General features: G+C 46.2%; 1 protein-coding gene across 1 annotated transcript in view; it reads right to left on the bottom strand.

Moving 5' to 3' along the window:
* The window catches only part of LOC135396137 (uncharacterized), a 285,153-nt gene extending 265,400 nt beyond the window's left edge, over positions 1 to 19,753 (bottom strand). Inside the window, exon 1 of the mRNA XM_064627170.1 lies at positions 16,018 to 19,753. Coding sequence (XP_064483240.1) covers positions 16,018 to 16,422 — 405 coding nt within the window. The 5' untranslated portion in view covers positions 16,423 to 19,753. The remainder of the gene's footprint in view (positions 1 to 16,017) is intronic.
* Positions 19,754 to 20,019: the final 266 nt, after the last annotated feature.

The raw sequence follows: 20,019 nt of genomic DNA, 5'->3' as shown, positions 1-20,019 counted from the left end.
TTCACACAAAGAGAGGATACGTGTTACATCTTTTTCCGGTTTTGATATTTATTTATTTATGAATATGTCTCAAAGGCCATTGCAGGCATTACATGAGGGGGGACATCAACATGGGTCACTTAACAAATACGGAAGTTACAAGGAACATACATATTTGGAAGACAAGACTCTATTTTTTGTTCGTTCATCAGTCTTGCTCAAGAAATTGTTCACTATAGCAATGGTACACAATGTCACGAAAGGAGTGCTCATCTATCGTTCCGCAAGACTCATTAAAAAGGACTAGTGTTGTGTTTCAACACAACATGTTGAACTCATGAACCATGCATCATCCTGAGAGCTATAGATCATCCTAAATACAGATGCTGAATTATTTTAAATGTGATAGACGAGCTGTGCGAAGAGGTACCTCCAGTTAGAATCTTGGGTACTTGAAGCCTGTGGCATTTTCTGTGGGAAAGGCTTGCCAGACCTCTTCACTGCACAGGCTGGGATGACCATGATCTTGTTTTTTCCAAGCTTGTGCCATACTCACCTTGCAAACTGGCGATACGCAGTGTATCTGCATCGTCTACACAGATGTACATAAAATATAGTTTAGGCAAATAGGTAACCGGTTACAGTACAGTGTGTGTGCATTGTCATTTCTACATGTACCTGAGAGTAACTGCAGTTTACCTGCCCACACCTTGTACATTACTACACATGCTGTGTTCTTTTAGAACCCAAAATTGTTTTGCTTTTCACTGAATCGACAATCAAGAACACTCAATATCGCTAAAAACCTACGCTAAAACCTTATGCACAGGGCAATACATAAAAACGTGACTCAGGACACAGCACACTGACAATTACAAAACTTCCTATATTGGTTTTCTCCAGTTCAGAGTCGTGTACTGTATAGCCTTTTTATGTGCTGCGCCCTGTACTGGAGTTTTTAACGACTCTATTGCAGGACCAAACCAGTTTTGGGCGCCCAAATTTTAATATCGTTCGACAAGGACACATGTGACTTACTTGTGAATACAGTCGCTCATAGGTTCGCGCTGCCCACGGAGTTCAATATGCGACCTTCAGGACAGTCATATTGAAGAATAGAAGTTGGAAATCTTTGCGGCTTGTAATGCACTCATACTGCAGTCATTCGGCAGTGTTTTCGAGCTCCTTGCAGCACAAGCATTCGATCTCCTTCGGCATTATGACACACCAGCCACACCGGCACCATGAACAGCAAGTGCGCATTAGATATCAGAACACGAAATTTCTGAGAACGTTTACATGTTCGATCACAGTGTGCGTTAAAAAGCTCATCGCTTACCTGAAGACAGTCGACTCATGCTGTTTGCTTCATCTGTAACTGATGTTCGTAGAGCTCTAACTTCGTCTCGCATTCGCGGCATCGGCGACGTTTCGAAAGCCTACCGAGCTGTTCAGCACGCAGAATTTTCTTCTCGATGTCTCGATCGCAGAAAGGTCAGAAAGAAGTTCCGGGCTCGAAGTCTCCGCATTTCTGCCTTCGACGTCCATATTGAAGATCGCTTTCCGGACGGATGCCGGCGCTCTCACAAACTCACTAACAACAGAACTTCCGGTCCGGGCGCCCAATGAAACGTGGCCCTCGTGACTTCGTCACACACACGGAAATTGGCGGATGTCCACTGCAAAGAGGCTAGATTTCGGCCCCGATTGCCCGTGTTGAGGGGGAAAAGCGAAGCCGGTTTTCAGCTCCCTGTTTGGCAAACTTTGCCTCCGCGCACAGCCAAAATATTTCGCGTGTGGCTTGGAGGCATATTATACCTTCGTAATAGATGCAAACGAAATATTTGTCGAACTTCTGGTCAGAGTCCCTTTAAGTGTTCTTCACGATCAATGCAACCGCGTGTCCACAACGATCGCTATAGAGGTCACCTCGTAAAAACGATGGAACCCGATACACAGAGAAAACGACAAAAGGATATCGTGTCGTGTTTGTTTGGTGTTTCCGTGTCTCGAGTTCCATCGCTCCTAACCAGCTCGCCCTTGCCCTTTTGCATTTGAGGTCGCTTCGTAGTGGATTGGATTGGACTTTTTAAAATGTGGAGATTGTGGCTCCGCAAGTCACCTCGTGTCTTTCCGAACGTCTTTGGAAAATTAGAACCACCCCACGAGCGCACCATACCCGCGCCATTTTCGTAACCCAATTCCCAAGAAGCCGTACAAAATTGTAAAGCAGGCTTCCCCCGATACGATTACGCCTTGTAAGAGTTGTACTTTTTAGAAACCTCGTGAATATTGTGCATTTCCAACTCAGTGCAATAGCCACCCGACAGAGACACGGGGAAGGCGCGTTGGACGGGGGACACTTGACACCTCAGGGGGTCTTCGCGACCAGATGCTCGCTGGCAATAAATCAGTAGAGTGGGCCAAGGAAGATGCACTGTCCAAAGTTGTATGGTGCACGGATTGACAGCTTGGTCCGTTACCCATAAATACCGAGTAGTGGGCGGACAATTAGGAGGTGCCTGGTTCGGTCTAAATTCAAACTAGGCCAACCATGAGTTGGAGACGTTTGAACCGGGCTTCTGGGATTGGTGTGTGCTGGCGGGGGGTTGTGTCTCCAATGTCACCCTTTTAAGCGGAGGACACACGAAAATTCGTGTGTGGAAGCCGCAACGACTTGATGAAGACGAGGCGAAAGCCCCGTGATTTCAGTCGCTATAGAATTGTCTTGTATATAGTTATGTAAATGACTATGTAAATAAAGCCCAGTTATTGTTCGAGAATACAGCCTGTAGGACGTCTCTTGGGAATATCTCCGATCTGTGAGCTACATCAACGGACCATCGTCCAGCAACAACGGAAGAAACTTTACTCGCCTCCTCACCTCACAGACGCCTCCTCACCTCATTCTCTGTCCCCTTTCTCTGATGTACATCAGTATGAGCATCTGCACCACCTGTCAAATGTATTGCACCTGATGAAGGACGGACTCCGTCCGAAAGCTTGTACCATAACCAATCAACGATCGTATTCAGTGCTTTGTGTGTCTGTGTGTGTGTTCTTCAACTATGATCTTGACTGGCCCTCTACGTCTTCACGCCATGTATTCCGAATACTATTTCGCGAATAATTTCACTACGGTTGAACTAATTGCAATGTCGCCGGAAATCCGGACCTGGGCTTTCTAATGCCTCCAGCGCTTCCCCGGGCCGCTACCTCCATCATTTACCGGCCATGTACGATCAATGCAACCGCGTGTCCACAACGATCGCTATAAAGGTCACCTCGTAAAAACGATGGAACCCGATACACAGAGAAAACGACAAAAGGATGTCGTGTTGTGTTTGTTTGGTGTTTTCCGTGTCTCGAGTTCCATATACCGGCCGCCTCCTCTTTAACCTCGGGAAGGTTTCCTCACCGAATTATTCTCAGTGCGGGGTATTGGAGGACACAGAACATGTTATCGCGGCCTGCCCTCGATAACATGTTCTGTGTCCTCCAATACCCCGCACTGATACAGCGCACCTCGTCGTTCCCGTGCGGCGGCAATAGCCCACCTCGACAATCGCCCACCTCGACAATCGCCCTTTCTCCATTGGGAAGGTTCTCGGCTGCTGGCATGCCCATCACCAGGTGACGGCATTGCGCGCTCTTGTCGACTTGCTTCCGCTTCGAACCTGCTTGACACTGTGTGACAACTTCTGTGACACTCTGTGTTCGCGCGGTCTCTGACATTACGAACAAGTGAGTGCTTTCTCGATGCCTAACGTCTCCCTCTTTCCTTTCCCCAGTTTTCCTTTAAGCTTTTTTGTGCTTGACCCACTCCAGCTCTTTCCTGTTTGTTTGTTTTTCTCTGGCTCTATTGTTCCACCCACAAACACGTTTTGGAGAAGCCAGTCCTGGCTGGGTCGGGACTAACACCTCCATATTTTTATTTAATTTCCAATTCCAATTCCAATTACTCGAGTAAGCTACGAAATAAACAAGTTCACAAAAGTAAAAGTATATGGGAATGATTACCTCGGCTCCACGGTACAGCATGTGCAATGCGAGAAAATTAAGGGAAACGCGCCTCCACGGGGAACCTACAGATATGCGTGCAGCAACTAATAACATTGATTTTCTTTTAAAATCAATCAATCAATCAACTAATAACATTGAGGAACCATACTTCTGTATGCATTAGAAACTAGTAAGACATTTTAATATGGCAAATTAATAGCCCGTTGCGGATTGCAAAGTAGCCCGCTCTACAGCAGAAGTTTTGCAAACGCGCGGGCAATCTAGAAATAAGCCGGAAGAAACAAGACACATTGCGCAATAATACTTCAACGGGTGTGCTATTGCCATATAGCCACATTTCGCACGTCCTATGGAACATCATTTCGGGCGTCATGTGACTTTGTTGCTTATGTTCCGTTTTGGAGTTCACCGATACTGTGCCATCGACATAAAACGAAGAGGCGGCTGCATTTTACCAGCGTGTATTATGCGGTGCTTCTTAGACGACAGCGGGCAGCCTATTGCTCCGAAGTCTGACTGCATCGTGTCCGCTGGGTGAGTGCTAGCGTCGGTGTTGGGAGCGCGGACAACCTTGGGAGCGCCCTAGCGGTACGAGGCTTCACTAGCAAATTTACGCGTTTTACTGCGAGGCCTACTGGATACAATAATTACCAAGAGAGTTAGAAAGCGACACATAGGGACAGCAATCGCGTTGTTTACAAACGGTTTGGCTCCTCATCAGCGGCGATGAATGACCCACCACATCATCATCCCATTTATGTGTGTGTATGTGGCTCTTTATCATGGGCGCGGCCAATTTCATGGTCACGTGTACATTGACGTCGGCAATGACGTGTGACGAGGACTTGTCGAGAATTCATTGCGTTCTCCTGGAACGTTATAGTGATATTTAGCATAACGTACGCTGTCGCCTTTGCGTACGTGATAGCGTTGGTGGTTCTGCGGACGCGCAAGACACAATTAGAGCTTTGCGCATTGTGCAGAACCACCACCCTATCCCTTACGCACTTAAAGGCGACAGCGTACGTTATACTAAAACTCACTAATGTCTACGGAGCGATACCCCCATGGTAGGGCACCATCACCATTCTCTTTCTTTCTGTCATCCGATTCAATGCAGTTCAATTCGGGTAAAGTTCCCGTGACTAAAACAGTGATTAAAGGTGCCGATTGCAATGCCCTGTAGTTTGGTGGATTCTTAATCCACCAATCTACAGGAATCATTCGCAGTCAAGGATAAAAAACCGTGTGTTCACAAGAGCGACATTCCCCAGAATACTACAGCGAAAGATGCGAATCACGTCATAGGTCATAGGTCACGTGAGCGCGAGCGCTCGACGTCGTGTCTTCACGTACACGGCTAACCGTGGGGAGTATCCTGCGACACAGCCACAAGACAATCCATAGCAGACGACAGGAAAAGACGCGGACGGTGTCATCTGCTAAGTACGCAGTACGCCATTCCCCATATTCCGGCACCGTGTAAATGCTCAACGTAACACGGGTCGGAACATCGGACCTGTGAGCAGTGTTTTCGATTTATCTTCAACTGGAATCTTCCGTGAGGATGCCGCTCGTGTGAATGCATGGAAAACCTACCAGGCACAAAGCCCGAAAAAGTCATAAAACTCTCGAAGCCGTTTCTCAATAAGCCCTTATGATATCATATACATCTATGCTCGTATTAAGTGCTCTCCTTACTCTGCCTAACATTAAAGACAGCAACCTGCACAGCAGCTTCGTCCTGCGGGAATGCTTTCGCATTTCGAATACAGCGTGCTCCGTATAATGAATCATGGAAAAGTTTTCGAATTCCTCAAGTAGTGCGTACGAATTTTATGAGCTATTGGGTCAACTGAAGTGGTATGCATTCACGCTGGGTTTATATATGCACCCTGAGTGTCATTTTCTGACGAAGTTCGTAAACACGCTTTATCCAAACTGCTGAGTAACCCATGAGGGAAGGCTCGTTCGAATAGTTCGTTCGTCTGCATTGAAGCCGTCACTGACGCTGTGGCGGGAAGCACGTCAACAAATTCGGAAGAAGACAAAAATCAGAGGACCACAAAGGGAAAACTTCCTCTAAATCAGGGCGGTGTGCGACAAGAAAGTGCACTACGAAAGTGCATTCAATCACAAGAGCATAGCAGAGCTCGCGTCTTTTTAGAGGTTTTTCTTCTCTTTTTTTTTCTCTACTAGACCTGGAGTAGCTTGTCCCGCGGTGGGCGGGCTCACACCTCCATTTTTTTCTCCTACCATCATCAACAACAGCAAGCTCGTTAACGAGCATTTTTTTCTATAGTTTCGCACTAGCAATCACAGCCACTTGTTTGTACAAAGCGGAAAAACCCATATCGACCAAAGCGCCTGCTACACTCTAAAATCGGTACCTTATAACGTACCTTATATCGAGCTGTACCTGGTAACTATCAGGTACATCCGCGCTTTTCCGCAGTTGCTTTAAGAGGTACTGAGCTAGACAAAGGATCTCGCTTTGTATGTATGAGGTACAAGCATGTTTATGGAGTACACCGTCAGTTTATGAGGTACCGTGACTTGTACCATATAAAGCAGTACCTCTTGCGCAAAATCTTATTGTGCTTTCCGCTGCTTTCAGCACTTCTTGCGTTCAAGTAACGCCCCAAAGGGTTCGATGCAGTCAGATAATGCATGTACATCGCACGGTCTCGGAGATAAAGAGTAGCTGTTGATTTACAACTATGATTGTTTCATTCACTGCTTATGGTAAAACGTCTCCTGTCTATGTCGTCAGCTAAAGAGCCTCAATCGTGGTACTTTTGTTTAAATTGTCTGCGTTTGTTTCAAGCATATTACAAACACAGGCTAGACAGTGAGCAAGGAAAATGCCGTTCTGAATATGTGATGTTTATTGGTTATTGGGTATTTACATTGTTAACATAGAAAGAGATTGAACTTCTCTCCGTGTGTTCGTGAAGGAGGCAGGTTTTCTTTTGGCCCACACGAAAACTAAAAGAAAAGGAACATTCCGAAACAGATAAGCTGTCGAGGAACCAACCACACCTCCCAGTGGTTTCATGAGGTCTGGCGGGTCAGTTTCTTATTCTTGCCTCATATCTAGTGAATCGAACTTTTGATCCTACGGAAGAAACATGCATGTGTTATAAGTGCAGCCGCGTCCGCCTGTGAAGGTTATTTGTGATCAGGAAACCGCCGTCTTCGCACGGTTAAGTTGACCGGTTAAAGGACATGGAAAGACCGGGAAGGTGTACCTGCTCATGGTAAGTTGCTCTTTAACGTTGTTCGTTTCCGCTACAACTAGGTGCATGCCGTTTCCCAAAACGTGCATGTGTAGGATGAGCGTAGTGAACGGTAGCTTGCCAGAGTACGTATAATGCGATTGTATTGAGGGTCGTAACAACCTAGAAGCGTTCCACGTCAGTTTATTAGTTCAGGCTTCCTTCCCAAGCAGCACAATGCACTCAAAAGTCGAGTGCAATAGGTGGACGGTATGGGTCTTATCAGTGTTCCTTAGTTTCACGAATCTGTTCACGGCCTTCCACCTACCCGTCCACCCCTATTGCACTCGACTTTCAGTATATTGTCCTGCTTGGACTAGTGCTGAAGGTCATCGTCCCAGTTGTAGCGCTGAAATATTTTTCGATGTACCCAAGCAGCACAATGTACTGAAAGTCGAGTGCAATAGGGGTGGACGGGTAGGTGGAAGGCATTGAATAGACTCGTGAAACTGAAGTACTCTGATAAGACACATACCGACCACCCCTATTGCACTCGACTTTCAGTACATTGTGCTGCTTGGGTAGATACAGTGGCGGCGTACACTTGCCTTAACCAGCGGAGCGTGTGTCATCGGGCGCTGATAGACAGCTGGAAACGAGATTGGGATGATTCACTATCCCGTTGAAGGAGGGTGCCCTTGTGCAATTTCTCGTCTCGACGGACCTCTGTGACACATTGTGGCGCTCTTTGTTTTTTGTTCATTGAGATTTCGCACGTGGACTGCAAAGTTTTGTGGTGATGTTTTCATACATTCCGTTTCCATTTCGTTTCAAAGTGTATAGATATGTGTCGTTTCCCTTTCTTTTCTGAATAACGCGCCCTGGAGTAGCCAGTTCCGAGTGGCTCGAGACATCTCATCATTTTTTTCATCATGAAAACATCTCAATTTTTTTTTCTTTTACAAATCAATCACGGTACGCACAACGAAGATGTCGAAACGCGAACTCATCCGCAGTGCGTACCGAGCCTCCCTTCAGGGGATAGTGGATCATCCCAACCTCGCTTCCAGCTGCCTATCAGCGCCCACCGACATCCGCTCCGCTGGTTAAGACAAGTCTGCACGCCACTGTACCTCCTGTCAGTCAATTAACGAACACTACTACCCCAAGGCATGGTCACCTGAGCTTGTGGGCTTGGCATGTGGGCTTGAGTGGGCTTGGCATCACAGACGGCGAAATGCCTCACTTGTTTGCCTTGATTTTAGAGGTCAGTGATTACGACTACCTCCCATGTATGAAGTACAGTCATTTTGTTATATCTACGCCAAGCCCACAGTGTCTATTTTCCATGCTACAGGATTGTGCTAATTCCTTCAATGAGTTGTTATTGCTGCTGTCGGGAGATATTGAACAAAACCCAGGACCTACTTTAGATGACATATTGTCACAGTTACTTGAGAATAGGAGATCAATGGAGATTGGCAAGGCTGAACTAAAAGAGGCCCAACAGAACCTTCAAACTAAAATCGGGGAACTGTCAGAAAGGCCGACAACAATTGAGGGTAAATTTGAGAACGTCCAGGCGTCACTCATGCTACTGGAAAATGTTAAGCAGCAAGTCACCAAGTGAGAAGCGTATGTGTCGACGCTAGAGCGGAAAGTAGACGACCTCGAGAATAGGGGGAGACGGAACAACCTCGTCATTTATGGCTTTTCTGAGGAGCAGGCAGAAGATAATTCAACGCTGCTTCAAAGAGTGACATCAGAACTCCTAGAGAATAAGCTTGGTCTCAATATCACGAACATAGAGAGAATTCACCGCATAGGTAGAAAGTCGGATAGAGCCCGCCCAGTAATTATGAGACTTCTTGATTTTCGGGACAAACTACATATATTAAAAAGCTGTAAGAAACTGAAAGGGTCGAACCTGTCCATTAGTGAAGACTACTCAAGCAAAATACGTCGGAAGCGAAAATGTTTGTGCGATAGCGCTCGTGCAAATCGGGAAGCAGGGGATCGTGTGTCCCTTATCTTTGACAAGTTATCCCAAGCAGCAAAATGTACTGAAAGTCGAGTGCAATAGGGGTGGTCGGTATGTGTTTTATCAAAATACTTCAGTTTCACGAGCCTGTTCAAGGCCTTCTACCTACCCGTCCACCCCTATTGCACTCGACTTTCAGTACATTGTGCTGCTTGGGTAAGAATAAATGGCGAGGTTTACGCCTGGGATGAGTCGAACAATAAACGGTACCAGGTCACGCTGCGTCATTCCCTAGCTAATTTGGGATAACACTCATGTGTATGACAATCTCAACAAATGCCGGAAAAGTTTCGAATCGTTAATCTCAATGCCAGAAGTATGGTAAATAAGATGACTGAAATTGAAAACACACTCCTTGTACTTGACCCGCATGTGTTGGTTATCACTGAAACCTGGTTAAGGGCAGATATTGGAGATCATGAAATAATTCCGCAAGGTTACACAATACTGCGACGTGACAGAGAGGGGAAAGGAGGTGGAGTTGCAGTTCTGCTACGTAACAATATAAACTATGTCAGGCTCCCTGAACTTCCTCACACCGAATCAGTTTGGGTAAAGATAACCTCTTGCTCCCCGTCGGTGATAGTAGGTTCTGTATACAGGCCACCCAATAGCTCTTTACCATACACGGAAACTATATGTTCACATATTGCATCGCTTGCTTCGACGTATCGAGTAATCGTTGCCGGCGACTTTAATGTTCCCGATGTTGACTGGCATAACCTTGTTCCGGTATCTGGAAGTGATCAGCATAGCATGTTGATTACCGATATGCCTTTTAACGGCAATTTATCTCAGATAGTAAAAGAATTCACGAGGTGTCAAGGAAATATTTCCTCTATCCTTGATCTTGTTTTTGTGTCCGACAGTATCTTATCAAGCGAGTATGATTGTAAGGTCTTAGACGGCATATCAGACCACAAATTGGTTGTTTTCGATCTTTCTCTTTTTCATGTCATTAATACTCCACCTATAAAGCATTATCTCGACTTCGTTAAAGCGGATGATGCTGGAATTCTCGATTTTCTAGAATTGAAGCTATTTGGATTGATGGCTCTGAATGAGTGTGAAGCGGCAAATGTTGATGATTTATGGTCTTTTTTTGTAAACACTGTGAATACACAGTGTAACACATGCTATGCAAACTTTTGTACCAGTGCAAAGGAAAAGGGAACGTAAATTTAGTCCGTGGATCACTAGGGAAATTATACATTTGAAACGAAAAGCTCAAAGGACGCATAGACGAGGGGTTAATGGTCAACTGTTACAGCAGGTTCGGAAGACAATGAGGGAAAAGAGGTTTACATATTTTAGTGTGACTCTTGACCAAATCCTTGAGTCTGATCCAAAAAAATTTTGGAGGTTCCTCTCTCCTATACGTACAACACCATCAGTAAGTTGTTGATAGATGATTGTATTGTCACTGATAAAGTCAAAATGTGGAACCATATGAATGAGTACTTTTGCTCCGTATTCACACGTGATGACGGTGGTCGGCCAACCTTTCCCGCACGTGACCTTTGTTATGTTCCTGACATTGTTTTGTCACGAGAAGGGATTTTCAACCCCTTGCTTAGCATAAATGGCAAAAAGGCGTATGGACTAGATGGCTTCCCAAATCAATTTTTCTTGCGCTACGCAGAGTGGTGTAGTTTCTATCTTGACATCATTTTTAGGAAGTCAATTGAGACAGCGAAGGTTCCGAGACAGTGGAAGCAAGCAAAAATTGTGCCTGTCCCAAAGTCTGGAGATATGCTCAAAGCATCTAATTATCGTCCGGTGTCACTGTTACCTACGTGTGGTAAAATTTTAGAACACTGTATCCATAAACACCTGGTGACATCTCTTGAAGAAAACAATTTTTTCACACCAGCACAACATGGTTTCCGCCAAGGTGTTTCTACTACAACCCAGTTATTAGAAACAGTTCACAATCTTGCGGCAACAATTAATTCACGGGGGCAGTCTGACATAATTTTCTTGGATTTGTCGAAGGCGTTCGACAAGGTACCTCATGATAAGCTATTGTTAAAACTACAAGCTATAATCGGTAACTCAAATCTGACCGCGTGGCTTCGGGACTACCTTGCTGACAGACAGCAGTTGGTACGGATCGGTGAGAGCAGCTCTAACTTGGCTTATGTGGAATCCGGCGTGCTTCAGGGCTCGGTTCTAGGGCCACTGTTGTTTTTAATTTATCTAAACGATATCACTGAGAACATTCCCGTAAAAATACGCCTTTTCGCTGACGATTGCATAATTTTCACCGATGTAAGTTCTGTCTTAGATCAGATTCAGCTTAATGAATGTCTTCGTAGGATTAATGATTGGTGCTTAACATGGCAAATGACTCTCAATTTTCAAAAATGTACATACATGCATGTCACGAGGAAAAGAATACCATTATCCTTTCAGTATTGTATAGATGGATGTGTTCTATCATGTGTTGACTCCTGTAGATATCTCGGAGTGACGTTGTGCAATGATTTGAGATGGAATCAGCATATTGATACTATCGTGAGAAAGGCAATGGGTAAATCATACTATTTGCGTCGTCATCTTCATCAAGCGTCGATGCATGTCAGCCATGAAGGAACAAGAATCGCCGACGTTCGTCGATGTGGACGTATTCTTACGTCCAAAAAATTCGAAGTATGACCTGATATCAACGGTATGTGGACTGCTTCCTTTGTTTGAGACGATCCTTTGGAAGGCACAAATACGAACTGATTGAGGCGTTCCTCTCCAGATCGTCCCCGAAAAGGTACTCTCTCCGGGATCGAAACTCTTTTTCGGGCAGGAGAGCCTTGTTTGGTGTAGTGACGGAGAGGCTGTGCAGCTGGAACCGTCGGGCATGCTTGAGTTTGCGTTGCTCTGCTGCTTGACAGTTTACTACGTAAAAAACGTGACGTACCCTGCTGCTTTTGGCCAGTTGTTAGGCCTGCTGCAAATATATGTTGTGGACGACAACGAATTCTCGAAGCTGTACAGAAAGCCACGAATTTCGCATACTGCTAAAATCGCTGAAGGTCAAATAAAAAGAGCGGTTCAGTAATTAGATCGCCTTTCTCTATGTCCCGCATGTGCCTGCAACACGTTGGTCACTTTGGCGTATGCTACAGATGCACACTTCGGCTGATGATGCTGGAATTCGGCTGGAATTTCGGCTGGAATTCGGTTCAGTAATTAGATCGCCTTTCTCTATGTCCCGCATGTGCCTGCAACACGTTGGTCACTTTGGCGTATGCTACAGATGCACACTTCGGCCAGTGCATATTACCACTACTGATATACCAAAGCGTAAACGCACAATACATGATGCGCGTCGTGCATTTCTGCGCGTGCGATACGTCACGCACGGATGATGTCACCACAAACATGTTCCTCTCCGTTGTGTGTAGACTGTATACTTCTTGCACAACTGTAGCCCTTAGACGGGCGTACCTGTTAGACGGGCGTACCTCTTACAAGGATGTACCTCTTAGACGGGCGTACCTGTTAGACGGCTGTACCTCTTAGACGGTTGTACCCTTTAGACGACGGTACCCCTAAACTGGCTGTACCTGTTAGACCGCAGTACCTCTTGGACGGACGTACCTTTTAGACGGCACTACCTCTTACACGGCTGTACCTCTTAGACGGGTGTACCTGTTGCTTATACGGGTGTGCTAGACGGCTGTACCCTTTATACGGGGGTACCTATTAGACGGCAGTACCTTGTAATTGTGTACCTTTTAGGCGCTTTGGTACCGCATAAAATAAAGGGTACATTTTTGCAAAAATGTACCTTATAACAGGGGTATTTATGAGGTACAGATTTTAGAGTGTAGTGTCTAACCGGGGAAACACCCGATCACGTCATCATTTCTCATTTAACTGTGTTTCTTGTTGTCCATCGCAACACCAGGTGGCTGTCTGCATGCAGTCGTGACGGCTCTGCAGTCCTGAGATTTCCCCTCGAAGAAATACGTCTGATAGACATTTTCTGGCTTTCCCGCCTTTTAGAGCGTGCGGACGATCTGCAAGTGTTCTCCACTGCACTCTAAGAAAAAGAAAGTAATTTTAGTCCTTTGGAGGACTAAATGCATTGCCATAAAAATTACTCCCTTTCTGGGGTAAATGCATGGGACTAAATGAATGTTACAGAGTGGAGACTGCATTTCGCGCTCTGCTTTAAGAGTCCCAGGTACATAATTCGTGTGCATGAACGAAAATACTTTGAATTAAACCGCCAACCGTGATAAGTCGAGTGATATAAAATCATGCGACATCTATAGGGCACAATTTTGCCAGAAAGAACCGCCATTTCTTCCTCTGTGTGGGTGGAAAATTACTAAGTTAGCTAAGTTATATAGCATCACTCTATAAAATTAACGAAGAGCACACATTTACGTACAGTATTGCATTCAGGAGACCATTTGCGAAGTTCAGTGACTATTTGCAGTCCTGGGGAGTAAATTTCGGTGTTAGGGGACTAAAATGTGGCGTAATTGGGGGGGGGGGGCAATCTAGGGGACTCGAAGCTGCAATCACTCCCCGCTCTACTCCCTTTATTTTTTTTATTATTATTTTTTTTTGTTAGGGTGCCATGGTGATCTCCGTCATTTGAACTTTCACCTTTTTCGTACCTTTTTTTTTTGTCTTTTACAGACCAGAAGCACCAGGGCAGTCACACTTGGTCGCCACTCTAGACGCCTTTTTGCACCTGAACTAATCGTCATCGTCAAATCCAAATCCAAATGCATTCCAAAATCTCGCTGGAGGCAAGCGGCTGTAGTGATTTCAGTGCACTTCGCTTGTCCCTGTGCCTTCTATAAGCAAATATTATACGCACGATCTGATATTTCATTCCCATTACTCATGTAATATGCCTTAGTGCCCGCTATAATAAACACAAGCCAGTGTGGAACCATACTACCTTCCCAGAGTGGAACCCTTTCGATCACGCTTTCCAATTGCGAGAATGCAAACGCGTGCAATAATTTGTAGCTTTGACCTCGCAAAGAAGCGTTAAGCTTTAATCTGGGCAAGTGTATTCGGACGTTCGTCCGTTGTATAAATAAATAAATTCCCATGAATTCATTTCTGGGGCTCTGTCTGTAAAGTAGTAATATGTCAGACATCAAAACTCTCGTCAGTTCTGTATGGCATTTCCCATGAATTAAAAGCTGCTCGCTCCTACGCACTGCCACGGGTTTATTGCGACGTTTCTTGAATAGCTTGGGAACCAAAACCGCGTTAAAGTTGAGAGTAGATTAACGGCAACATGAGCGAAAGATTCGTTATGCTTCAAAATTTGAAACCCGCCATAAACAGCGGGGTGTTGTCAACGGAATCACATCACACTATTTGCACACTTTGCTGTAGACCCACTGTTGTCTCTGGCATTTCTTTTCGCGCTGTCGCGAACGTTTAAAACCATTTTCCATGGCATGCATCCGAGCGTCACGTTTACTGCCGTAGTAAAACAACACCGCGCTATTGTAGCGAGGAACCTTTGTTTCGCCTGCAGTCTGCGATGTAGCCTTTATAACTAAACGTGAACGTAGGTGCGCGTATACCCGCGGTTACCCATAGGTACCCGGCTAGTTTGGCGATTTGCCAATTCATTATCTGTGCGTGTTACGGGTAACGCGGGTTTACCAGCAATGCGCCCGCGTATATAGTGCCTGCTAAACCCGCATTTCCCGCATCCTCTAAACTAACCCTTTGCTATCCTATCCTGCTAACTCCACTTTTGGCATTTTCTCTAGTTTTCAACGAGAAAAATTCCCGAAAAGGCAAAAAAAAAAAAATCGTATAACCCACGTTCGTTTCTTTTTACTGGAGAACACGTGGCTTTCATTTATATATAGGTGACAAGTTCGACACCGAACACTAAGCGAAACAGCACGCGCTCGTGAAAATGCACCTCGTTCTTTTCCGATCTATCCGACAACAACAGAGCTGATCGTCTCACAATACTGCGATCACATTGCACTAGCTCTTACAACTTCAGTCGTTTTCCCGCGCAGACTCTATAAAAGGAAGCTTGACCGAACGACACGCTATAAGAACTAACCGTTGTTCCGAACTCTTAAACTTCCTTAATCTTCCTGGCTTAGAGGACAAGGGCTGGAAACGATATTTTTAACGTCAACCATGCCGTCGAAGGTAGCCAGGCTCTTAACGCTAGTAGTCGTGTTCTTTCCAAGCCATCGCGTTGACAACGAGCTTCCCTGGGAACATCATACGTATGTATTGCATACGGATGTTTATTTATCTAGCCATTGAATACAAATTGTTCAATTTCTGTTAAATTCCTCGGTTACTTCTCAGCCTCTATATAGGAATCGAAAATTCAAAATATTCAGAACTCAATCAATCTTCAATATTTATAAACAAAGTAAAATGGGCAGAAACTGGAACGTGAAAAGATAACGGTGATGAACCTAGTATTGTTACGTATATTTTCAAAACGTACTCTTAGGAATACATCAGTACGTAGGATCAAAATCCACCACTGTTTGTTTGCACTAAGCACAGCCTGCAACAAGAAGCATTCAATATACTTGTGGCTTTGTGCGTTTCTCATGCCGAATCATTGCAACTTCAGCAGATAGGAAACGAGTGATAACCGATCACTCCCATGATATCTCGCAGTCAAAAGGAGGACTTCATTACCTCGCCGCGCGCGCGCAACAGCCACCCAGATAATATGCATAATCAGCACCAAAGCACCAACCAGAAACGGATTGTCGACGAAGATCTACTCACCATGCAACTAGATCTCCTGCGTTCCTCACTTTCTTGCACGGACAAAGAGCTCCTCGGTGACACTCTTGGAGATGTCCTTGGAGAAGGCTTAGGTGAAGTCCGAGTCGAACCAGGTACGCTCACTGATGCCCTAGCTGTCCGAATGGCACCTAGACGAAGGTCCGTGGATCCCGGTGGTCCCATTGGCGATATGGGCGTCAAACTGTTCCTGGGGCTCGGAGTCAAACTACGCCGAGGGGTAAGGTACGACGTGCCTTGTCCAGCAACGCTGAGAACAGCCATGGACTGTCTTCGAGATGGTGGAAGGCTACTAACGGCTATGCTCGCACGGCGAAGGTTAGGTTGAGATGCTCTTCGACTTCCCTTGCGATGGAGCATTGTGCCTTTTCGTACCAACATCGACATGTTGCGTAGGTTCGAAAGACTCCTAACCTACTGGACTAAGTTTAGAAGTTGAGCGGAGACTTGAGTGGTGAGATTAGCGTTTGACGGCTAGGGTTGGTCAAGCATGCAAAAATGATTACTACACCTGGAAAGGCGAACTAAATAAAAGGGGTGATTGCCATGGTTTAGATTTTTGTGTTTCTCAAAGCGCATTGAATACTGGTAGACGATCTGCTTTTTTGTTCTTAGAGGATTTGGCTAACTCTCCATCGTCGACGGTTCCTCGCAATGCATTGAGCAGACGCTAGATGTTACGTCCTCTTCAGTGGCATTTTCTCTGATCACTTTTGGCCATCTGCTAAGGCGAACGAAGAAGTCTTTCCTGTGCTTCTTATGCGCTTAAAACTAACACAATCTCAAAAATATGACAGACCAAGGGTCTCGAACTCTTCCTACATATGACTGTGTCAGAACATACACTTGAAAGTTCTCGTAAGAGATATTAACCACCTATCTTTTCTGCGTGCGGTGTCTATGCTATTAATGGATTACGATACACAAGCGCAAGTTAACGTTGGGACATTGCATCAAAACGGAACGCAACACATTGATTTTTCCATGTCAACGCTCATCGCGAAATCACTGGCTTTGTTGTGTTGGAGCACTTTGAAGCATAGAGTAAAGCGAAATTAATAGCTCTGGCTACACCTCTGAAGCGAATGGTCTGCGATAAAGATACCTTACGTGTAAAGAACCACAACACGGTAGTATTAGGATGTATAGCTATAACTTTTTCGTAATTATGGAATGGTTTATGTGCACCACGAACCTCACGCAACTACGCACCGGGGAGCACCAAAGGAATTTCACAGCAAAACTGGTTAACATAAGGACGGCACTACGACCGACTGCGAAGCGTCACGCCAAAATCAAAAACGCACTGAACGTCTCCGACAGCGCGTCGATGACATCAGCTGCGATATCCCAGCTCGTGCAGCATAAGTCACTCTTAATCTTCAACCTCAGTGACATGCCACTGGCACACGACACATATCCATTCGTGAAGCACTGCACAAAACAAAGATACACTACGGTCCAGAAGTTGTTAATGCAACTCCTCCCGGGATTTCAATGATGACACTTTTGCTCCTTCTCATCTGGCAGATGACAGATGGTTATCGGCCGCGGCGAAGCACAAGAGCGCCTTGTAGCCCGTTGGCCGAAACATAGTGACACGCAGGCGGCCGTCTGCACGGAGACTGAGCCGCGATCGAAAGCTGGCCCCGGCGCTGCTGGGGCGACCGCTTAGGCGTTGCGGTGGCGTGCCTGTCGACAGGTGGTCCGGATTCCTCCACTATGAAGAGGAGGAGAGGACACATGATGGAATATAGTGTCCGCGTCGAGTGAGGGGGAAGTAAAATATCGTGTAAAGTGGAGCTGAGCTTTTTTGCTGCGGCGATAGATTTCGATACCACGCTGACTAGGTTAACGGAAATGTTGGGTGGATGTGGGTCATGTTTTGTTATGCTCTTCAAACACTTTTCCAGAAAGACGGCACAGAAAGCGTGAGACATGAAAGATTCTTCTTATTCTAAAGGACGCATGAGAGACATAAAAGATTCTACACACTTCTTATTCGATTCGGAAGAAAAATGTATGTGATGTTCGAGTGCGTTGCTAAATTGCGACACATCCGGATTGCTGTTCCTTAAACCGTGCAAGATGTCATGCAAGACATGCAAAATGTCAGATTTCTGTTGCGTTTGGTGCTATTCTAACCAATGGAAAATTCCCTGCAGTTCAGCCACAATATATTTCGCAGCAGACGATAGTGTCGTTTGCTAAGTGCGCAGCATGCCACTGCCGATATTCCGGCGCGGTGCGATCAGCTTAAGACACGTTATTTGTTATTTTCTTCCATTAGAATATTCTGTGGGGATGTTGCTCGTGCGAGTACACGGAAACTGCTAGCAGCACGATACCTAAAGTGCTTCCACCAGTCGATGGTCATTGCTTGAACTATGGAATATATGTAACTCTGAATTTCGAACTAATGGTTTGCAACTGCAAGCAGTAAAAAAAAATTGAAAACTGTCTTTTTGTAAAACATTCGGTAAAGTCCATCACCGTATTTCAGGGAAACGCGCCAGTCACATATTTCCATTTGTCATGTTGCACCGTGATAAATGGCATGTGAGACGTTGCGCTGTCTCTTTAAACTCCTGTGAAGCACGCGCTTTCCTTATTGCCGAGTACTTCTCAACGTGACACGAAAGCCTCGCTCCGCGATGACACCTCTAGAGCAGATGATGTTCCTCTACGTGAGTCGAGGTCGGCGATGATGGAATGTCCGGGAGGGCCGGATGTGCTAGGGAGCTTCTCGACCCGTGGCTTCACTCCAGAACGTTGCCGATAGAACTGACAAACCAGCGCAGTAGCGCGTGGCAGCGAGGTCGCATCGTCGTCGTCTACGCCACATCACTCCTCCCCTCAGATGCGGAGTGGTGCTTGCGGTTGAGGTCCGCGTCGATGTCATGAATGTAAGAATGAGGACTCGTGGACGAGGGACGGCTGTACACACGGCTTCTGATCATTGTAGTGGGTAGAGCAGCTGCATGATGGAACAGACAAGTGCGATGCAAGCCGGGCGGGTTCCAGTGAAGGACTGAAGCGGAGTGTGCTCCAGGACGAGGGGGCGACAGTACCGCGACCGGTACGTGAGTGGCGAGCACCAAGGGCTGTTGCTAAAGAGCTGTCGGGGGGGGGGGGGGGGCATCGCTAAGCAGGTGGAGGCCGGGAATGGAACTCACTGTGTTCTCCCTGGCAGTCACCGGTGGAACAGAGGTCCTGGTGCCCCTTGTCTGGCAGTTGTTACCAGTGGGGAAGGCCAGGTGGAGAGGTTGCGCGGGCTGGGTTTCTTGTCCGCTTGCTTATATGAGATGCGTGTGGTGCCGTCGACAGAAGCGTTCCGCGACCGGTGCCTGAGCGTGTGGCCTGATAAGGTCCATGATGACGAATTGCAGCAAGAAGACAAGGACAGGGTAGAAGTAGACAGGACGTAGAACGCTCGTTGCTGAGCGCCAAGCGAGTCTCCGGAGGAACTAGGCACCGACCTCGAGCGATGGCTTCCGTGGTGGTTCGTAGGGTCGACACGATATTTCGGATAGAGAATGGCCGAATTCCCTACCGGACTGTGGTGCTCGATGTCCGCGTCACCAAATGTACATCGAGATGTTGTTCCTGTACATGAGTCCATATGATGAAATGTTGTGGAGGACCGGATGGGCTGAGGAGCTTCTCTTCTGCTTCTACTGGGTGTGGCACACAGTCAAATGCAATAGGCCACGGATCAACGGATAGGACAATAATAGAACTGACGAGCCATCGCAGTAGCGCGCGGCAGCAAGGCCACATCGTCGTCGTCCACAAGCCGCCACACACCAACCCCGTTTTTTTTCAACGTACAAGCGATATGAAGTGAAACAAAATGGAATTCATTGAAATATAGCGAGATCCTTCCACCCGCGCACATATTCGGGTGAGGGCGGTTTCACACCACCGTATTTGTCGTCTCTTTGCTTTAAAACTAGAACCTGAAGGCAATCGCACTCTGTAGGT

This window comes from Ornithodoros turicata, chromosome 5 (assembly GCF_037126465.1).
Source record: "Ornithodoros turicata isolate Travis chromosome 5, ASM3712646v1, whole genome shotgun sequence".
Taxonomy (NCBI): domain Eukaryota; kingdom Metazoa; phylum Arthropoda; class Arachnida; order Ixodida; family Argasidae; genus Ornithodoros; species Ornithodoros turicata.
This window is presented reverse-complemented; position numbering and strand designations above follow the sequence as displayed.